At 44.6% G+C, this 18906-nt stretch overlaps 1 protein-coding gene across 3 annotated transcripts in view; it reads left to right on the top strand.

Annotated features, from left to right (window-relative positions):
* LOC8037020 (PRKCA-binding protein) overlaps nt 1–18600 on the top strand; it is a 29535-nt gene extending 10935 nt beyond the window's left edge. For all 3 annotated transcript variants that reach the window (XM_029981204.4, XM_029981202.4, XM_029981203.4), the window contains 8 exons: nt 870–986; nt 3000–3133; nt 6451–6543; nt 7488–7588; nt 7677–7771; nt 10203–10348; nt 12232–12402; nt 16331–18600. In XM_029981204.4, coding sequence (XP_029837064.1) covers nt 870–986; nt 3000–3133; nt 6451–6543; nt 7488–7588; nt 7677–7771; nt 10203–10348; nt 12232–12393 — 848 coding nt within the window. In that variant the 3' untranslated portion in view covers nt 12394–12402; nt 16331–18600. The remainder of the gene's footprint in view (nt 1–869; nt 987–2999; nt 3134–6450; nt 6544–7487; nt 7589–7676; nt 7772–10202; nt 10349–12231; nt 12403–16330) is intronic.
* The last annotated feature ends 306 nt before the right edge of the window (nt 18601–18906 follow it).

The raw sequence follows: 18906 nt of genomic DNA on the forward strand, positions 1-18906 counted from the left end.
CTGCAATGTCCGCTCCCGTGTGTGTGCGAGTTCGTAGCGAGTCCCCGCATTTCTTTGTCCGCAATCTGCGCATGCAATATTGGTTCCCGTGGCATGCGAGTTATCCCCGCGTGTTTTTGCACCGTGAAACACAAATCTGCCGCTTCCGTGGTGTACGATATCGGTTCTCACGACGTGTGAGTTCGCGGCGGGTTCCCGCATGTCCTTAGCACTGTGAAAAGCAAATATATCTGCTGCGTTTGCAATCCGCAATATCTTTTAGCGTGTCGCAGAAGTTTGTAGCAAGTTGCCGCACGTTCATCGCATCGTGACATGCGAATTCGCAGTGTCTGCAATGGGTGGCATCAGTTCCCGTTTCACAAGGTCTGTAGCGGAGGCCCAGGTGTTTTATCACTTTTCTTTTATAAAGTTTTGCCGTCCCATCCTTATGTTTTTCACCATTTATCTTCGTCTTGGGTGGGCGCCCTTACGGGATTTCAGCGTATACGGATCAACTTGTGAGAACCAGTTCTCGTCTGCCTTTTTCGTGCTCTCAGAGACCTTCAATTTTGCTGGTGTGGAAAAATCAGCATGATGCCACCATTATGCCTGGTTGACATAGCCGTGTTGTTTGCATTTAGCACAACTGCAGTGACAGAAATGGCAGAGTCACCAGGAGAACCGTTTGCTGTAAAAAATGTTTCAAACAATACAAAAAGTATTCCGTCAAGCAATCTTGAGTCACAGTTGTCCTGGTATCTTGAACGTTGCTGTTGATGCAGGCATCTGAGCCAGCCCTTAAACATCCGGTTCAACTGTGAAAATTCCGCATAGGGTAACCTTTGACAACGGTCTTCCTTGCGAGCATGGTGCTCACTTGTATACTGCAGACAGCCTGGTGAAGAAGCTGGAAGAACTGTCGAGGAACGAACAGATCTACAAGGGCCTGATGGAGCACACGCACCACATGCTCAAGGCCTTCTTCGACATCTGCCATGTGTACAGAGGTAAGCACACACCAAAATATGATGCCACGCGTCGCGTTTCGATTAACTGAACATTTCATTGGCAAATCGACCAACGTTTGGCGTCAAACCAGGCCTCATGGCTCGAGGGAACTCCTCTGCTCTGCGGGCGGACTTGGGCACGGCAGTTGCGGGGTGGATTGGTGGGCGCCGTTTCGTAGACGCACCTAGAGTCGACATGCAGCCTCGAGATTGTTCGAGGTAACTGTCGAGAAATTTAAGTGTCCTAGGAAAAGATAAGCGGTCGTCGGTGCGTTTGCTTGTAAAATAACGAGGGTTGGGAATATTTTCACCTCTTCTCTGCCAACTTTTATCCACATGCAAACGTACAGTCACAATTGATCGTTGACTGATCTTTACTGGCGGCACTGCAGGGCAACAACTAGTGGGGCTGGCACACCTTATTGCACGCTTTTCTGTGCTTGGTTTGCATGGCGCACAAACCACTGCAGTTGCTGCTTCGTGGGAGAGGTAGACAATTGCGTGATCATCTTTATATCGCAACTATCTTAGGTGATTGGAGCTGTTACGAGCAGGTTTTACAGCATTGTAATCACTACTTCAAAAAACCATCCCAGTTCCTCTTTACATTGGACTTTAATTTGCCTCCAAAGACAGGTTGTCTTTAGCATTGGCCTCTCATAATGTACAAGTGGTAGAGATCTGATGTAGTGCACCTTATAGGTGGAGACTATTTCGACGTCTACAGTCAAAATATCAAAAATAATTATTTTGGCATCTGTAACGTCACTTCCATAATATGTCAAAATAGTGGCTTTATTATTTTGACGTTTCCTGTAATGCAGCCGTTTTTTTGTTTAGTTTCTGATGGTGTTGTCGGTGTTGTATCAATGGAGTTATGCATCGCATGCCTACAAAGTTTCGGTCCCATCCTAGTTGGCACTGAAATTGTCTTACATGGCGTCTGTGTGCTCGACTGATAAAAAGGAAACTTGGGCGAGCTGGTGATTCATATTCTAAGGTTAACATTGTAAGATCAATCACACACACCGACACACAAAAGGACAAACGCAGGCGCCTGTCAACTGTCAAGCCTCACGACTGGCTTGACAGTTGATCCTTTCGAACACACTCAGCAGCGATGTTCTCAGCTCTTGTACGCGTCTCACCGAAAATATTGAATTCACAACAAAGGCGTGCCGGATATCTCTCTGTCTTGCCTGGTCATAACAAGTATAAGTGTGTACACTAGGTAGCACAGAAGTTGACACGCGTTTTGTACCTCTACGCCTCCAGCACCGTACGAGCGCATTTTCGGATGGTTGCAGTCTTGCTTTTGTATCTGGCTTCTGCCCTGTTTTTAACAGGGTTTCGTGGGTTCGTTGTTTAGTCTTAGATTTTCTTTTCGGTTTGAGTGTATAACGAGTGGGTTGGCTACGAGACGATTGGGATGTTAGAAAAAAAGTTGTGCATGCAAACATTGTCTCCTTCATGTTTCTTGACAGATGTGAACAAACAACAAAGGTTTAGACGCACCGAGGAAAAATTTTTATATTTGCAGTCTGCGCTGTGCTTACACGAGGTACACGCATTTTCCGACACCAAACGTTGTCCACTAAGCTGCAAATTTCCTGACACAAGATTCAGCTCCTTTCTCTATATAAAACACGAGAAATAAACCAAGCAAATGTTACGTGTCAATTGGACGACATTTGTTTTCGGAAAATGCGTGTTGAACCAGGCCACCGACTGCGAGCAAGGCAATATTCTTTGATCACCACTTGCGATCGCTTTCCAGTGCAGAACTCCAAAGCTCCGAACCAAGTTTGAGATGTCAAAATAAAGATAAAAATATTTTAGATGGGGAACGTCAAAATAATTGTAAAACTAGGTACTTCCACGTCTTCAGGAAGTGGCGTCACGAACGTTAAAGTAATGCTAAAAATTATTTTAAAGGCAGGCGTCGAATTAGTCACTGCCTGCTTTATACCACCGTGCCTCACGCGCGGTTCTCCCGACACCTTTTCAACGCAGCGTTCGGGGACGTGTTTGCGGAGATCGGGGTGCGTGAGCCACAGCCCCGTGCGAGCGAGGCGTTCACGCAGTTTGGCGAGGCTCACCGCAGCATAGAAAAGTATGGCATCAAGCTCCTCAAGACCATCCGACCGGTGAGTCCGTCATCACGTCTACGCGTAGACATGTACGTAACGCGTTACTAATAACAAGGTATTTCTACCTATTTACTTTTCTCGGTTATGAGTAACATACTAAGTTACTTTTAAGGCCAAGTAACGAGTAACGGTATTTCGTTACTTTTCAGGAGTAACGTGTACAGCAACGTTTAAATAGCCTCGTTTGAGTTCTAACCTGAGTATGTGTCTGTTGCGACAAAGGCAGATGGGCAACCCGAAAAACAACTATACAGTATGACGCTATAGCAGCGTTTATTGCTGAGCATGTCAGTCAAACTCTATAGCTGGAAATGTCCCTCACCCAAAGAACACAACGAGGCTCGTTGGTTGAACCTTCTAGAATCATGTACAGACCGAATATAAACCTGGAGGTTGCCAACGCGGGAAGGCACCGAGCCCATTTTCAACTTCAAACTTTAGGAGCAGAGAGAAAAAAGAGAAACGGGAATCCCAGCTGCACCAGCCCTTCCCGAAGCACAACACTGCCGTTCATTCAAGAGCGTCAGTAGAACGACTCTTTAGCATCGCCGGAGATGTATTCTCAATGAAGCGGGGAAACACAACCAATGAAAACTGAGAGGCAGCTACTGCTTAAGTGCAATGACTACTGAAAAGAAAAGAACCATGAAAAAGGAGCAATTTAGTTATCAAAGTAACGAGAAAAGTCGCTTTTTACGTTTGAGGTAAAGTAACACATTTCTTTTGAGAATCGGTAATGAGTAACGTATTTAGTTACTCTTTGAGCGAGTAACGAGTAATGGTATTTAGTTACTTTTTTTGGGTAATGTGTACATGTCGGTCTTTGTGTGATGCTCACCTCTTTTTGTTGCAGGTAAAACTTCTCTTTGGAGGTGCACCATTCTTTGCAATGTTAGCATAGCTACCCTTAATCACGAAAACCAATACAGTAATCCCTCGTTATAACGAAGCCAACAGGACGGCAAAAAAAATTTGATATACCGTATTTACTCGCATAATCCTCACACTTTTTTTGCGGAAAATCGATGGAAAGTTGGGGCGTGCAAGAATTACGCGGGCGAAATTTAAAAAGAAAAAAAAAGAAGCTGTTGCAAATTGGGTTTTTGCGCCCGCAGCTACCTACAAGGTTTGAGAACTACCAATACAGGACCTACCTTAACAATAAAACCACAGGTTCAACACAAAGCAAGATTTATTTACAAACACAGTCCGAGTTAAGACTTACCTACGTCGCTGATAACGACCTCAGTCCGAATCAGTCCTAGCCACAGCATCGCTGGCCGTTGCCCCTTATCGTCACCTCCCAATTTCTCGACGACTGCGGTAAACCGCGGGCTGCGCGAACGCCGTCTAGTTGCGCGCATGCGAAACCGGCTCAACGACAGTGTGACTAGCGTCTGAGAGATAGCGATAGGCTGCCTAGAGCGCCTTGGGCGCTTAGAGCATTAAACGGCACGGCGCCGCAAAATGCGGGCGGTGGAGAGCGTGTGCATCATGCAGGTTTCGCGAGCAGGCGACTTTCACCGCTGAAGTTTTGGGGGTGCGAGGATTACGCCAGGAAAAAGAAAATCCAGTTTTTGGTGGCTCATATTAGGGGTGCGAGGATTACCCGAGTAAATACGGTAAGCGTTTCAACAAAAGCGATAGAGCCAAAAAAACAGCGCCAGCAGCCTTGAAGGTGGACGGGAACACTGCAGAACACTCTGACCGTATATTTAGTCAAACAAACCTTGACAACTTTACCGTGTCAAAAAATAATTAAGTGGAGGTTGCCGATAATTTCATCCGGGCATCAGTTCTCCCTGAAGTGCTCCAGGCATTGCAAGAACACTGTCACCACCGCTGCACTCCACTTTGTTTTGAAGCAGCCGTAGGATGTTTCGCGTCTCCGCAGTCGTCGGCGTTTCCCGAGGTGCCTGCCCGACGTCGCTTCGTGTTTATTCTGGCTGCATTTCAGGTCTACGATCGCAGCATCCATGGCAGGGACAACAACGGGAACATCCACATTGACAAGTGTGAACGAGTCAAAATTATCCTCGATGGATTTGACAATATGTTTTTACACACTCCTGTAAAGATTGTTGCAGCTATGGAAATCGTGAGCCGGCTTGGCAGGCCTGCTCACGAGAGAAAACCTGACGTGCGTGAAGCAGGTGGTGATCTTTCATCTTCTGGTCGCGGGCGCACTTTCTCCGGCATGAGAAATTCGTCGAACTTGCCCAGTATGCCTCACTTGTTCTGCAAAATGGTGGACAGTGTCAAGGAGCCGATGTCGGAATTTCAAATTCTTAGGCGATTTCGGACTTTCGATAAACATTTCAGGCGACTTTTGGTAAACACTCCCAATCTCTCATACGATGCACTTGTGCATGTAGTATGCTACAGGCACGCGCTTTGGGGGCTTTCAAAGGGATGATCTCTTAGGGCTCCATCGCTACCTTGACCCGATTCCAACGGAAGTCGGCCAGCGTTGGCCGCGGGTGCCGAAAGTGGCGTCGGAAAGTTGACGCCGCTTCCTGCCCACGTTGGCGCATCGGTATCAGAAGCGGCGCTCTGCCAGCTCTGCGCACTCTGCCCTCAATCACCCGTTTACTCCGTTTTCCCAGTTTGCTGTTTGCCTCGGTAGAGAAGGGGGAGGGAACGCAAGTGTCTCCTGTGCGTCTCCCTGTAGGCTTGTGTGCTTATGGTGCCGCGGCCTTCGTAATAAGCGTTGCCGGCCGCCGATACACTTCGAATAATCCAATTACAAATGCATGTGTTTCGGTCGGGACCACGTTGAACTTCAATAAAAGCGATAATTCTAAAAAAGCTATTTCGTTACAACGAGGGATTACTGTTAGCTTAACATATAATTATTGCATAATCACCTGTTTTGTCTTGCCCTTTTGGCCTTGAAGGTATTCCAAGAAAAAAAAATTATTTCTACTTATACCACTAAGAAATAGGTCATGACTAAGCGATATAATATCACACAATTTTTTTAATAGGAAATATGGTAAAATGAGAGCTGCAAAGTTGTCCACAACACCTTCAGCAGCATCTATTACAAGTCTAAATACACACTCTTCTGGCTGGGTTGGACTCTATTTGTAATATACTAGAATTTCCTCATTCAACCACCTAGTAAAGCTCTTTCGAAGACATTATTTGAGGGTGTGTGCACACAATGGATGCGTTCCTGGACAACGTAGTCGGACTCCGTAGTTCTAGTTTACAGGTCTACCAGCTTTCCTTTTAGCCGTAGCAGCCCCTAGTGGCAGCATTGTTATCCCCGAGCAGCGGAGAAGTGCCACTGTTTCCCTTATCACCCCCAGATGCTGAGCGACTTGAACACATACCTGAACAAGGCCGTGCCAGACACCAAACTGACCATCAAGAAGTATGCAGATGCCAAGTTTGAGTACCTCGTGAGTATGCACATACATTGCTCGTTCGGGCTGGGGCACAGAGCTGACAAGACTCCACGAATAGCACACAGGTTACGTCTGTCCAGTTCAGGTGTGCCTACACCGTATGGATGTGCAAACCTCGAAGTCGCTCTTGACATTATCCCGAGTTGGATCATACTGTTTCTCGTCTTCTCTTCCAACTATTTGTTGTGCGAGATTACGGGGAGGAAAAAGGTACGCGCAGAATCTATCTCAACGTAGGCAGCAAGAAAATTTTTAATATTTTACGGTGTTAGTCAAAATCTTTATTGCTATTTTGCTTTTCTGAAAATAACCACTGATTTTAAATTAAACTGTACTATTGAAGTGAAACGTAAGAACATTTCAATCTCCCTTGTTAGTTAGTTATACTGCTCTCACATATTTTCTTATTGTCCAACTATGTTCTATACTTGGTGCTCAGAGTTCGCTCTCGTGCAATGCGTCATACAGTGCATGTACTTGGCTGGTGCCTCCTAGATAATGAGGCTGTAGCGCAGGATCTTCTATGTCACCTACTGGATTCTAGTGCAGGGCAGAGGCTGGACACGATTGCTGTGTCAGCGTTCGTCTGGTACTCGTGTTCAGTCGGCGAAACGTCCAATCTCTGCCCTGCGGTAGAATCCAGTGGGTGACATTGAAGATCCAGCACTATGACCTTGTTATTCATAGTCACTGACTAGGTGGAAAGGATGGGGTGCTATTTCGATTGCCCGGCCTCCAGCACACCCTCGTTGCCTTCCACCATGCTTCGGCTGCGGGTGCGCACTTGAGGATCACAAGACGCCGAAACGTCATTGAAAGTAGAAGGCTCATGCTGGAGGCGGGACAACTGCAGCTCCTTCCTGACATTCCCATTTTGTCAGCAACTGAATGTGTGTGACTTCGCTGCTGTGCTCTGAGGTGCCTTTCTCTTTGTCCAGTCATACTGCTTGAGGGTGAAAGAGATGGACGACGAAGAGTACGCCTACCAAGCTCTGCAAGAGCCTCTCTATCGCGTCGAGACGGGAAACTACGAGTACAGGTATTTTCCTTACTGCAGCCTTTGTCGAGGGTCGTCCGTTCTAGCGCTGCATCTGGGATGGATCCTGGTCAACCTTGCCCGTATGCAGGTTGATCCTGCGCTGCCGACAGGACGCCCGCGTGAGGTTTGCAAAGCTGCGGTCGGACGTGCTGGTCAAGCTGGAGCTCTTGGACCAGAAGCACGGTGAGTTTTCTTCTCCCACCCTGCGGTCAGCTGTTGTCGCCATCGTTGTCGCCATCACCGTGTCTTTACTACCATCATTATTGTCATCATCACCGTGTCTTAATATCATATTGTTGTCGTCATGCCTTTATAGTCGTCATTGTCGGCATGTCTTTACTATCATCATTATCTTGTCTTTTTCTCATCACCATTGTCGTCGTGCCTTTGCTATCGTCATCGCCCTCATGTCTTTACTCTCATTATTATCATAGGCTTCTTGCACGTGACGTCATTTCCGGTTAAACTCGAAATGGAAACCAACATTGTCATCTGCTACTAGTGCCTTGGCGCCATATTGGAGGCATTCGGCATCTTATGGCGGCAGCAGGGGAGCATGGAGTCATAGTGCAGTCTTTGTATGACCTCATTTCAGAATATTTTTGTTTCCTAGTCAATCGCAAATAGGTTCCTCGCCTGACACAAAATGCAGTCCACAAACCCCTGGTTGGGGTAGGAAGCTTTTCTGTTGAGATCACAGAGCTACAATATAATAACCTAGAGTGAAAGGTCCCATGCATTTGGCAGTGTCAGAATGGCGGGGCATAGATGCGGAAATCGGCGGTCCAACTTGGCGGTCCTGATGAACCCGTAGCACTGGCAATGCCTTAATATGCATAAAAAAAGCAGCAAAACATCACCTGTAAGGTCTCTACCTTGTTATTTTCTCTTTTACTTTGCAGAAAAACGCTGGAATAGCATATTCACAAAATTAAATAAAGCTGACAAGCGCTCGAGCAACTTCAACTTGTCTCGGCAAAACAAACACGCCTAACCCTTCGTCTGCCTTTTTCCTCTGCTTCTTTGTTGCTTTCTTACTCATGTTTTCTCTCGGGACCGGAGATGTTAGCACCCAGGATTTGCCGCGTTCTTCTCTCGTCTTTATATGCTTGGTCGAGATTGTGCTGGCCAATCGTCGGAGCCATTTATGACGCTGGCGAACCGATTGCTTGAGCGTCGCCTTGTCCTGGTTTTTATGATTGCCGGGATTCTAGAAAAACCACTATGGCTGGCTGTAGCTCCGTCTCATCCCTGACTTCTACGGCTAAAACATTTAATTACAGCAGAACTGACCATTTTAAACCTCGAGTGAGCGGACAAACTACAGTGCCAGCACGGCCCCCAAGCACACGAAACATAGCATAACAGCGACGAATGCCGACAACATGGATTCCTGTGGGTACCAGTGAGATTTACGAACTACAGTTCGTAAATCTCTGCGGAACCCATGGTTGTCATCACGTCTTTACTATCTTATCGTTGTACCTCTGCTGTCATCATGTCTTTACTACCGTTGTCATTATGACTACCGTCATTCTCATCATGTCTACTGTCATTAGCATCATGTCTTTACTATCATCATCATCGCATCTTTATCATCATCATATGCCTCTACTATCATCATTGTCATTGTGTCTTTATTGTAATCACTGTACTAATGACTACCACCATTGTCATGATGCCTACTGTCATCTCCGTGTTCTTACCGTCATCATTGTCGTGGCCTTTACGATCACCATGGTTGTCTTCTCTCGGCTAAAGAGTGAAATGCTCTGGTCGGATGTAGTCACCCGATTTGATGACGTCACAGAGTTTTCCGCCCAGCATGCCACCGCCGCAAATGCGGCGCTGTGATGTCGTGTGACAGCCAAGGCCGTCAATGCTGGTTCGCACTCTCGACACTGCTTACGACCGAGTGTGCTGTGCAGCCTTACGACCTCTTAAGACGACAGAACACACTGGCACGCTGGCGCTATCTACCTGGAACTGCACTTCGCTAGGGTGAAGGCTTTGCAGCATTTTCGGGATTAAATGTATGTGCTATCTGTGGAAGATGGTTGTTTATAACATTAGTTGAAAGCTTTTCAAGCAAACGACGGAAGGACGGCACGTGAAACTAATAGGAAATGTATGGAAATTGCAAGCGTTTTACGTCTGCCTGATGAATGGCGCCAGCATATTCTCTTTGTCGCGAGAGATGACAAAAGGTTGTCACAAACTCAGTCGTAATCAGTTGGAAGTGTGCGAACCAGTTTTAACCCTTTAACTGGGCGGTGCGTCTGTAGATGCACCACTCCTCACTTGGTCTTGGGGAGCACGTCTTTAAATTCTCTCTTTTATCGCGCGGGAGGAAGTGCCATTTATTCTAAAAGATGGGAAATAATTTTGCTTTAGAAATCAATGCATAAATAGCAGCACAAAGAAAGTTTGACGAGATACTTGCAGTACCATACAAAAAATGTTGGCGAAATAAGGACAGTAGGTCCCCATTTTGCAGATATTTTTTGGTCATGGAAGTTTCCAGCTAAGGGGTTAATTCTAAGCGTGCTAGGGTTCAGAGCACTATAGACGCTCTTGGCTCGTGTCCCGACAACGTGCACGTCTTGATGCGCAGTGCAAGACATAGTGTTCCAGCTCCAGCGCCTGGTGTCTGCACTGTCCCAGTACCACAACGACTGCCATGCGGTCATGAAGACCACTTCCATCTTCCCCATCGAGGTGGATCTCTCGAGGTCCACCTTCCACTATGCAGACCCCTCGGTGAGTCGGCGCTTTCGAGACCAGACCGAACGCCCGAGGGTCAGTCTGCCGACCCTACTGGCCGCATCTATGCTTAGTTTCACCGTAAGTGTGAGCGCTGTCAAAGGCTAGGAATATACAAACACGGACAGGAGCGCCGGCGTCCTCGAGGGTACAGGTGGTATGCCGCCACGTTTCTTTGTTTCAACTTCTCGGGACAATAAGGTAGGCTGGCTCAGTTGCACGTGCCTTCCCGCGTTTTAACACAGCCTCCCCGGGGGCTTTGTTTTTCTGTTAAGGGCTGTCTTGTCGTCGAGAACGACGCACAAAAAGTCACGTCTGTCTGTTGCCTTTCAAATAGGCCTGTCGCAGCCCCGGATTTTCTTTGTTGTCCTGCTCCGTGAATGATTCCCGATATGCCACGTTCGAGGCATCGTAACTCCTCCAGTAACCCTTTCCCAACGATGGACGAGCTGCGTTCATCCACAGTTTTCGTGCCGCTCCTCTTGAAGACAAGCTGGGCTCGTCCACGCTGAATGAAACGCATGTCCCTTACCAAAGATGAAAAATGGACTAGTCGATATGTGTTTAGTGTTGCGTGCTGTGAAAAGATGGCGCAAAGCGTACAATAAGTTTTAAGATTTGGCCGAAAAACCGGTTCAACACTGGCAACAAGCGCTTTCAAAATGGCAGCATCCACTTCCGGAAGCGGTGCCCCTCGTGACAAGTGTGCAGCGAAAATGCGGGAAAAACGGAAGATTTCACGACACATCTTCCGATTCGGATGATGAGGACATAAACCTTTCATTTGACAGCGACAGTGAGGCCACTGAGCTGTTTGACTTTAGCTCTGACAACTCTGGTTCTGACGACAAGATTGTGCCGACGTGACGGCATTGGATGAGAATCAATCGGGGGGGCCTCCCCCTGCGCCTCTGCGTTTTCGCTTCAGTGCTGCGCCGGTCATGAACGTTGACGTAGCAGGTGATGCAAACTGTTTGCACTACATTAAAACTTCTTTTTACATTGGACGTCATTAATATTTGATCTAAAAATGTAAAAATCAATACATTTGGATTGTTTCTTTTCAAAATTATTGCAGTAGGCAAAGGGCTAATAGGTCTATCACAGCCCGACATTCTTTTTTTTTTTTGTGGTTCTACTCCTTGAGCAATTTTCTACATGTCACGTTCGAGGCATTGTAGCTCCTCTACTCTGTGAACATACAAGGTGCTTCTAAGCATTATTTGGGTGTAAAAATATTTATACAAATAAACCATTGAACGGAGTGCATTAAAACTTTTCACAAAGGTTTGATTTTGTATTGCATTTATCATACTCAAAAATCATGAGTGAAGGTTTCAGGAAAAAATATTTGAGCCTGAAAAGGAGTTTTTTTCCCTGCGCATGAGGAGGAAAATGGCAAAACCTTCTGGTCGGCGCAAAACCTTTTAATCTAACACATGTTCGAATCTGCTGGATCTTCTTTCAAGTGTTTGTCTCAAAGAAACTTTCACGTTTTTGCTTTATGTTGCGCCATCTGCGAGTGGCAGTGCCAAACAGATGATTTTTTGTCGTTTTCCTTCTGGTGCGTAGGAAAAACAGGCTTCTCAAACTTATATTTTCATTTTTCCCGAAACCTTCACTCGCAAAACTTGAACATGATCAATGCATGACCTAAAGGCACCTTTGTGAGAAGTTTCGATGCACTCTGTGCATCGGCTTATTTATAGAAATTTTTTTCGCCCAAACTGCACTCTGAAATATCCTGTACAAATGATTCTGGGCCTAGCGTAGCCTCAATCCAAGACGAGACAGCAGGACCGATTTATTGTTTAGGTCGTAGACATCATCCCACACAGTGTGTTTTGCAGTATGCCGTAATCGAGGGCCGTATTCTTCAGGTTAGCCCGTATCAGGACGAAGAGGAGGAGGATCGCGGGGACGACGACGACGACGAGCTCCTGGAGGCACAAGAGATGCCGCCAGGTGCCGCTGGCGACTCCCTGCTGTCCTGCGGTCCCAGCACCAGCGAGGAGGGTGCCGCTCTCCTATTGGCCGACTGAAGACAACGGGTGAGTGCGCGATCGGCGGTGCACATTGCAAGGACCGGGCCAACCTGTTTGCCTCCCCTAGAATACCATGCAGTCGCCTGCCTAGAAATGAGAAACATGCCGGAATCGGAGACCGGTGTTTTTTTTTATGCCGGCAGGATTGCTTCTATGACAACAGCCTCGTACACGTCACTCTAATTACGTCACTCCGATTACAATTACTCTTGGTTAAAAAGTATTAAATTATGGGTTACTTGATTACTTGAGAAGAAAAGTCATTGGCTGTTACTCGAAAATTCGCAGGGTTTCTTATGTTATCCCGAAGACGACTTGAAGGCGAAAGCTTAAGCGCCGACGCCGATGCATTAAAGACAGACAGATGATTTACTCATTGAGTCATCTGTCTCAGTGTGCCGAGTCATCATCTTAATTTGCTTAGTCATCCACTGAGTGGTCACGTAAACATTTTGGTACCCTTCGTGCCGCCGCCGGCATGCCGACATGTCTTCGACGTGTCTTTGCTCAAGGACTTTGAAGGTCGACTGAATAATGAGACCATATAAGGTTTTCGCCTTAAAAAGTAACCATTAGTTTTTCGATTACTTTGGATCATCAAAACTGCAGGTTCGGTTTGATAATGTTTTTTTTTTGTACTGTCCATTATTGGATTAGGACCACCGAACTATAAACTGCTCATCTTAATCCACCAATTTTGGTAGACCATCTTCATCTGGAGTAATTGGTCGAGGATTCCTTGTTAGAAAACTCGTACAAACAGAAGGTGCCATTAGGAACGGGAGGAAACGCTAGCCCCGGTTAAGAAATAATATGAGTACTTCCAAAACTAGTCAGTTACCCTTCCAATTACTTCATAATAAATGTATTCAAACGATTAAAAAAAAAAAAACTTAAAAAAGTAATTGATTATGAGTAATTTGATTGCTCGTAATGAGTGCCATAGAAGTCAGTAATAATAATAATAATCATAATTGTAATGCTTGTAGTATTACTAACAAAAAGTACACTCAATGAATAAGGCCTCTGCTGCTGCTCGCAAATTTTTTTCTACGTCCATTTTACGTGTCAGGAAGAGTAGACTATCAATTCAAAGCACTGCAAGCAACTATTAACTTTTTTTTTTTAGATTTTGTTTTTGTTTTTTATTGATCGTTAGACAGAAAAGTAATTACTGTGGAGACCGGTTATAACGAAGTCGGTTATAACGAAATAGCGGATAAAGCGAAGTGATTTCCGATTCCTGTTGACTTTGTTATAACCGGTCTCGATCCTAATGCTTTTTTCCTATATTATTCATTTTTTCTCTCGATAGTGAAGTCTTTTAATGCCTGTCTATTGTGAGAGGGAGCATGTGTGCTTCCGCTAGCCGATTTCGTCCTTGCCATTGGTCGGTGTGCAACGCCATGAACATCATCGGCTAACCATTCAGGCGTTTGTTCTCTTGCTTGTGCTAGAGATATGACTGTAACTGTGATCTCTTGGCCAACCTATTCTCTGCTTCACACATTAGTTTTGTTGTTCATTGCACTCACTGGTTTAAAAGGAGCAACTTAGCTGACCTTACTAGGCCGTTTTAAGTGCGTTGCCATGGCCCAGTAAGGCACAGCATGGTTCTATATTTATTTTATTTTTTTTGTGTGCATTGCATCTAGCATAAAAAACAAGTTGCACCAAAACTATCACCAGATTATAATATAAAAACAAAGATCAAGCATAATTTGTGCAGATTTCATTGAAATACTGTAAATGAATAAAAAAAATGTTTCCCCCTAGCACATGTATAGAGCCCTGCACGGACAACAGTTTGATTATCCGCATCCGATCCGTATCCGCAGATTTCGTATCCACATCTGAACCGCATTCGCGCATCCATTTTACATAATGAAATGAAGCATAAATAAAAATTTAAAAAGAAAAAGCATCTGGATGGTATTACATTAGCCGTCTGCTTACCTTTGTACAAAGAACACTTCGTATCAGAATATGATGAAAGTTATTTCATCGTATCCGTATAATAAGCGATCATCCTTCCAGACACATTTCGCATCGCTGGAAAAACAATCGTAGTTTTGAGATAGTCTTGGGAGATTGTGACATAGACATCTGTCCAGAAGATGCAATGGAAATTTTAATATTTATTTTCCTTTTTGCTTTATATAAAAAAAACAAGAAAACTCATATTTCATAAACATGAACATTAGCTGAGGGGAGACTAATAACATTTTGACATTTTATTCAGGCCGAAAAAGAAAAATGTGGGAGAGAAAAAGCGCACACTCACCGTAGCAATGTACTCGTGTATATAAAAGCGCGAGTACACCACTGGGGAAATATCACACTATTCAATAATGTAAACACCTCCTTTCAGTTTCAGTGTTACACACAAACCCTTAACTGCATGCTCGAAATCATATACGTAAAAACAATTCAATGCCAACTGCAGAGGAAAAAAAAAAAAAATATATATATGCGCAAACGCGCAACCTTTTATTTCTCGAGGTTGCTGTGTAGAAGAAACAAAATACCGTCAACATGGACGGATTCAGACTGGTTCGCCTCTCTTAAATTAATGCCCGCCAATGAGAAGTCTCTCTCCGTTGGTGTACTTGACGCTGGGATGGCATGCGCGAACTGCGCTACAAGAGTGAGGTACGGAAACTCGTGCTGGCACAACTTCCACCACTCCAGAGGATCGAATTCAGTATTCCCTATCTACAATTGTAGGTGAAGAAGCCACTTGCAGGCTCCTACTTTCTTGTGGCTTGTACGTTTTGGATTTTCCTTGCCCAAAGAATGTTTTCTGCTCTTTCCCAGACAAATAAGAATGTGCTTTCCCAGGACGACTGATGCTCCATGCATTCTCTACCTTTTCAAAAGAGAGCATTTTTGGCAGGGTAGAATGTTCTAAAGCAATTTTTGGTGAGAATCGGATCTTTTTTGACGTAAAGAACAATTTTCTCCCCGGTCAGCACCTTTTATCTGGGAGAGTAGTATGCTTTTGCAATACATTTGACGATGCACTTCATAGTATTACTCAGTTATTCACTCTACACTGAGCGGTCATGCATGTTTATATAACATGTTCAAAAATGTAGATCCATACCCACAGATATCCGCATCCGCAGCCCGATATCCACATCCGATCCGCAATCTGCCAAATCTGATTCATTTATATCCACATCCACTAGTTTGCTGTGGATATCTGGGTATTATCCGCGGTAATTCGTGGATTTGCAGGGCCCTATGCATGTCCTCTCTCTTTATCAACATCAATAAATAAATTAATGAAGTAAAAAAATAATCATCAATAAATAAATAAATAGCTTAAACTGCATGTGCCCACTTTATGAAATCTGGCTAATTTCGAAATCTGACAGTACTACTTTATAGAACCAGCTTGTTATAAGTTTTGCTTTTGTGCAACAAGTGTTTGCAATAGCATGCTCGATGTAGTTGTATATAAACAAATGTTTTTTGCGCAGAAATGTTAACAGTGTTATGTGTTTGCTCACTTCCATATTCTGCAGTTAGCACTTGTTTGTTTCAAATGATGCAGCTATAAATGAATTTTGGTGTAAAGCGCTTCTCTCTCATGATGCACAAAGCCTTGCCACAATATTCTACAGGAACGCTGCAGAGAAATTCTAGTTAATATGTTTGTTTCTTTTGCATCCACCCAAACATACTAAGTGTGGCACTGATCTGTGTGCCCTCTGACTCTGACAGCTGACTGACCCTAGCGTTGGTAACATTGTTCCACATAAAAAAAAAAGACGAGCGAAATCTGTCAGAAGGGCACCGAAACTTAATTTTTGTTCTACTCCGTTCACTTTGGCAATAAGAGTTTTTGCATGACTCCGAATTGGGATAAGCTTTGGCATTTCATAATATGATTTTAAAATATGTTCTGCATTGTTTTTTTCCTTTCCAGACCCCGGAATGTGATATTGGGGTCTTCTTGCTATTGGAGCGCAGTCTGGTGCATATCTCCTGGTCCGTGCCTAATCAAGAAGGGCAGCATCTAGTCTCAGCAACCTGCTTCCACCTCGTTGGACGCACAAAGGCCAATCGATCTGCCGCCATGCCGATCGCGAAATCTGTGTTCTACTAAATTTCCTAGTCATTTTGGATTTCCTTCCGAGTTCTTGCTTTTTATCAAAGCGTGTTTGTTTGTGTTACGAGTTAAACAATGCTGACTTGGAACAAAGTTCTTTGTTGTTGTGAGTGTGAAAGAGCGAGTGTGTCTTTTACAGATTCCGTCGGTTGTTCCTCATGCAATTTGTACAATAACGATTTGTTCTAAGTAAAGTCAATTCTGGGTTAGTTCTGCGGATGCATGTTGTTGCCTTCCTATGATGCCATCTATTCAAGTAAGCAAATGATATTTTTCGGAGGGTTCCTTTAAAGTAAATGTATGATAGCTACAGTAAAACCTCGTTATAACAAAACGGGATATAACAAACTAATGGATATAACAAAGCAATCATAATTCCCCTTGCTTGCTAATAGTAGGAAGAAATGGACATCGGCTATAACAAACTAATGGTTATAACGAAATAATTACGACCGCTCCTTCAACTTTGTTATAACGAGGTTTTACTGTATATATTTTGTTTCCCGTATGGATCTGCATGATGACAAAAAAAATGGGTATTGTTTACCTGTGTTTTGTTCAAAGTGATTGTGTGACCAAGGTATTTTGCTTATTTGAGCTGCCATTTGAGCTGCCACTCCTCGAAGTGACTGGCTCACAGTAAGGAGCGTTGTTACTTGTTCGTTGTACTGTCATCGCCTCCTTTTTTATTGAATATCCTGCACTCATAAGCTGTTGTGGACAGAGGAAACAGCCATTTTACTGCAGTTGGTCGCATCCATTCATGCACCCAAATGGCAATACCCGAAATGTCTCTGCATGCAAGTCTTGGGGCATATTAAAGGGACCGTGAAATGATTTCTCAACTTCTTCCTCCTTAGCCTTAGTTCTCAACTCAATTCTCATTTCGGTCGTGACGTGCTTGGGCACCGGGTGCAAAGACTCCAAGCTTCAACCGTGCTATTTAAGCAAACCAAGGAACTCATTCACAAGTGATTATACAGGGTGTCTTAAATAGCAGCCAGGCTCTTTAAATCGACCACAACAATTGGTTTCTTAACTTATTGCGCTACGATTTTGCGCATTATTGCCCAATGGTGATGCATTTTTTTCTATAAAATTTGCAAAGAGCGAACTTGCCTGAGGAAAAAGTAAAAAAAAGAAAAAGGCTTAACTCCTATGGAAGCATAGTGAAGCCACCGGTCTTCAAGATTTCTGGGTTTGCTGCATTTATTTCAAATTTTCTTACAGAAAAGCAGGCTTTTGGCTCTCTGCCCTCGCGTACAAGGTTTCTTTTGGCGCACTAAATGATACGCGATTAGTAAAGTCCCAATTTATCCCTTCCCAAAATTCATTCCATGGTCCCTTTAAAAAGATCCCTCGGAACACGAGGGTTGGCATAAGATGGAGGGAGTGAGCTTGAAAACTGGCATCAGGATATCTGGGCAACAGTAGGGGAAGTAGGAACATATGGCAGGCAGATATGCAGTCTAACCTTGTAGATGTACGGATTGCGCAAGACGGGTATTTCGATGGAATACAGTAGCTCCGCCTTCAGCGGGAGCTTTCTGCTTTCAGTATACACTTTAGGGTTTTGTGAGCACGTCCTGACAAAGCGCTACCGAAGACGTACGAGCCTCTGCTGGAGGCAGAGCTTCTAGCACATTCTTCGTTTGTGTCTTCATGCGGTGGAGCAGCTATCGGCACATGCTCACTGCCCACAATGTGTGTGGGCAATCGCGGACCTTTCTTGTTTGGGGCCACGACGTGTTATGGACAAAGACATTCAGAGCTGTAGTTGGTGAGGTAAAGAGTTCAGTGGAAACTCCTCCCACCCCTTTCCACTTCAGCAGAAGGATTTCTGGAGAGGAGATAACCTCCTCTCCAGCCTTCGTTCTGCTAAAGTGGGAAAGAGGTGCGAGTAGGCTCTTGACCTGTCACCGACTGTAGATATGCGGACATAGTGGTGCGTGCAGAGATAGGGAGACGAAGTACAACTCCTACATTTCTGAAACCGTCAACGTTCAACTTGTACTTTTTTTTTTATCGCGAAGAGTTTATGTATACAATGTTCCCTCCGGTGACAAAAATAAACATATGTAAAATCATTCCAGCCGATTTGTGAATGCAACGTTCACATAGCTCGTGGACAATTTGCTGTGGCTATGGCCTTTACACGCGCACTCCTCTCCTAGAAAATGCCACGGACCGTTGCGTTGTGCACAAGCATAGATGGAATGTTATTTTTTTTGTTCTTTTTTTTTCGGGTGGGGCTTGTAAAAAAAAAAAACATTTGCAATATTTTGTTTTGGGGAGGAGGGGGGGGGGGGGGGGGGACAGCGTTTGACGAAGTGTAGTTTCTTGCAGTGAAAAAAGAAAGACTGGTAAAACGGGGGATCTGATGATATCCTTTT

The sequence above is a fragment of the Ixodes scapularis genome, unplaced genomic scaffold (assembly GCF_016920785.2).
Source record: "Ixodes scapularis isolate PalLabHiFi unplaced genomic scaffold, ASM1692078v2 PGA_scaffold6__148_contigs__length_123643588, whole genome shotgun sequence".
NCBI lineage: Eukaryota > Metazoa > Arthropoda > Arachnida > Ixodida > Ixodidae > Ixodes > Ixodes scapularis.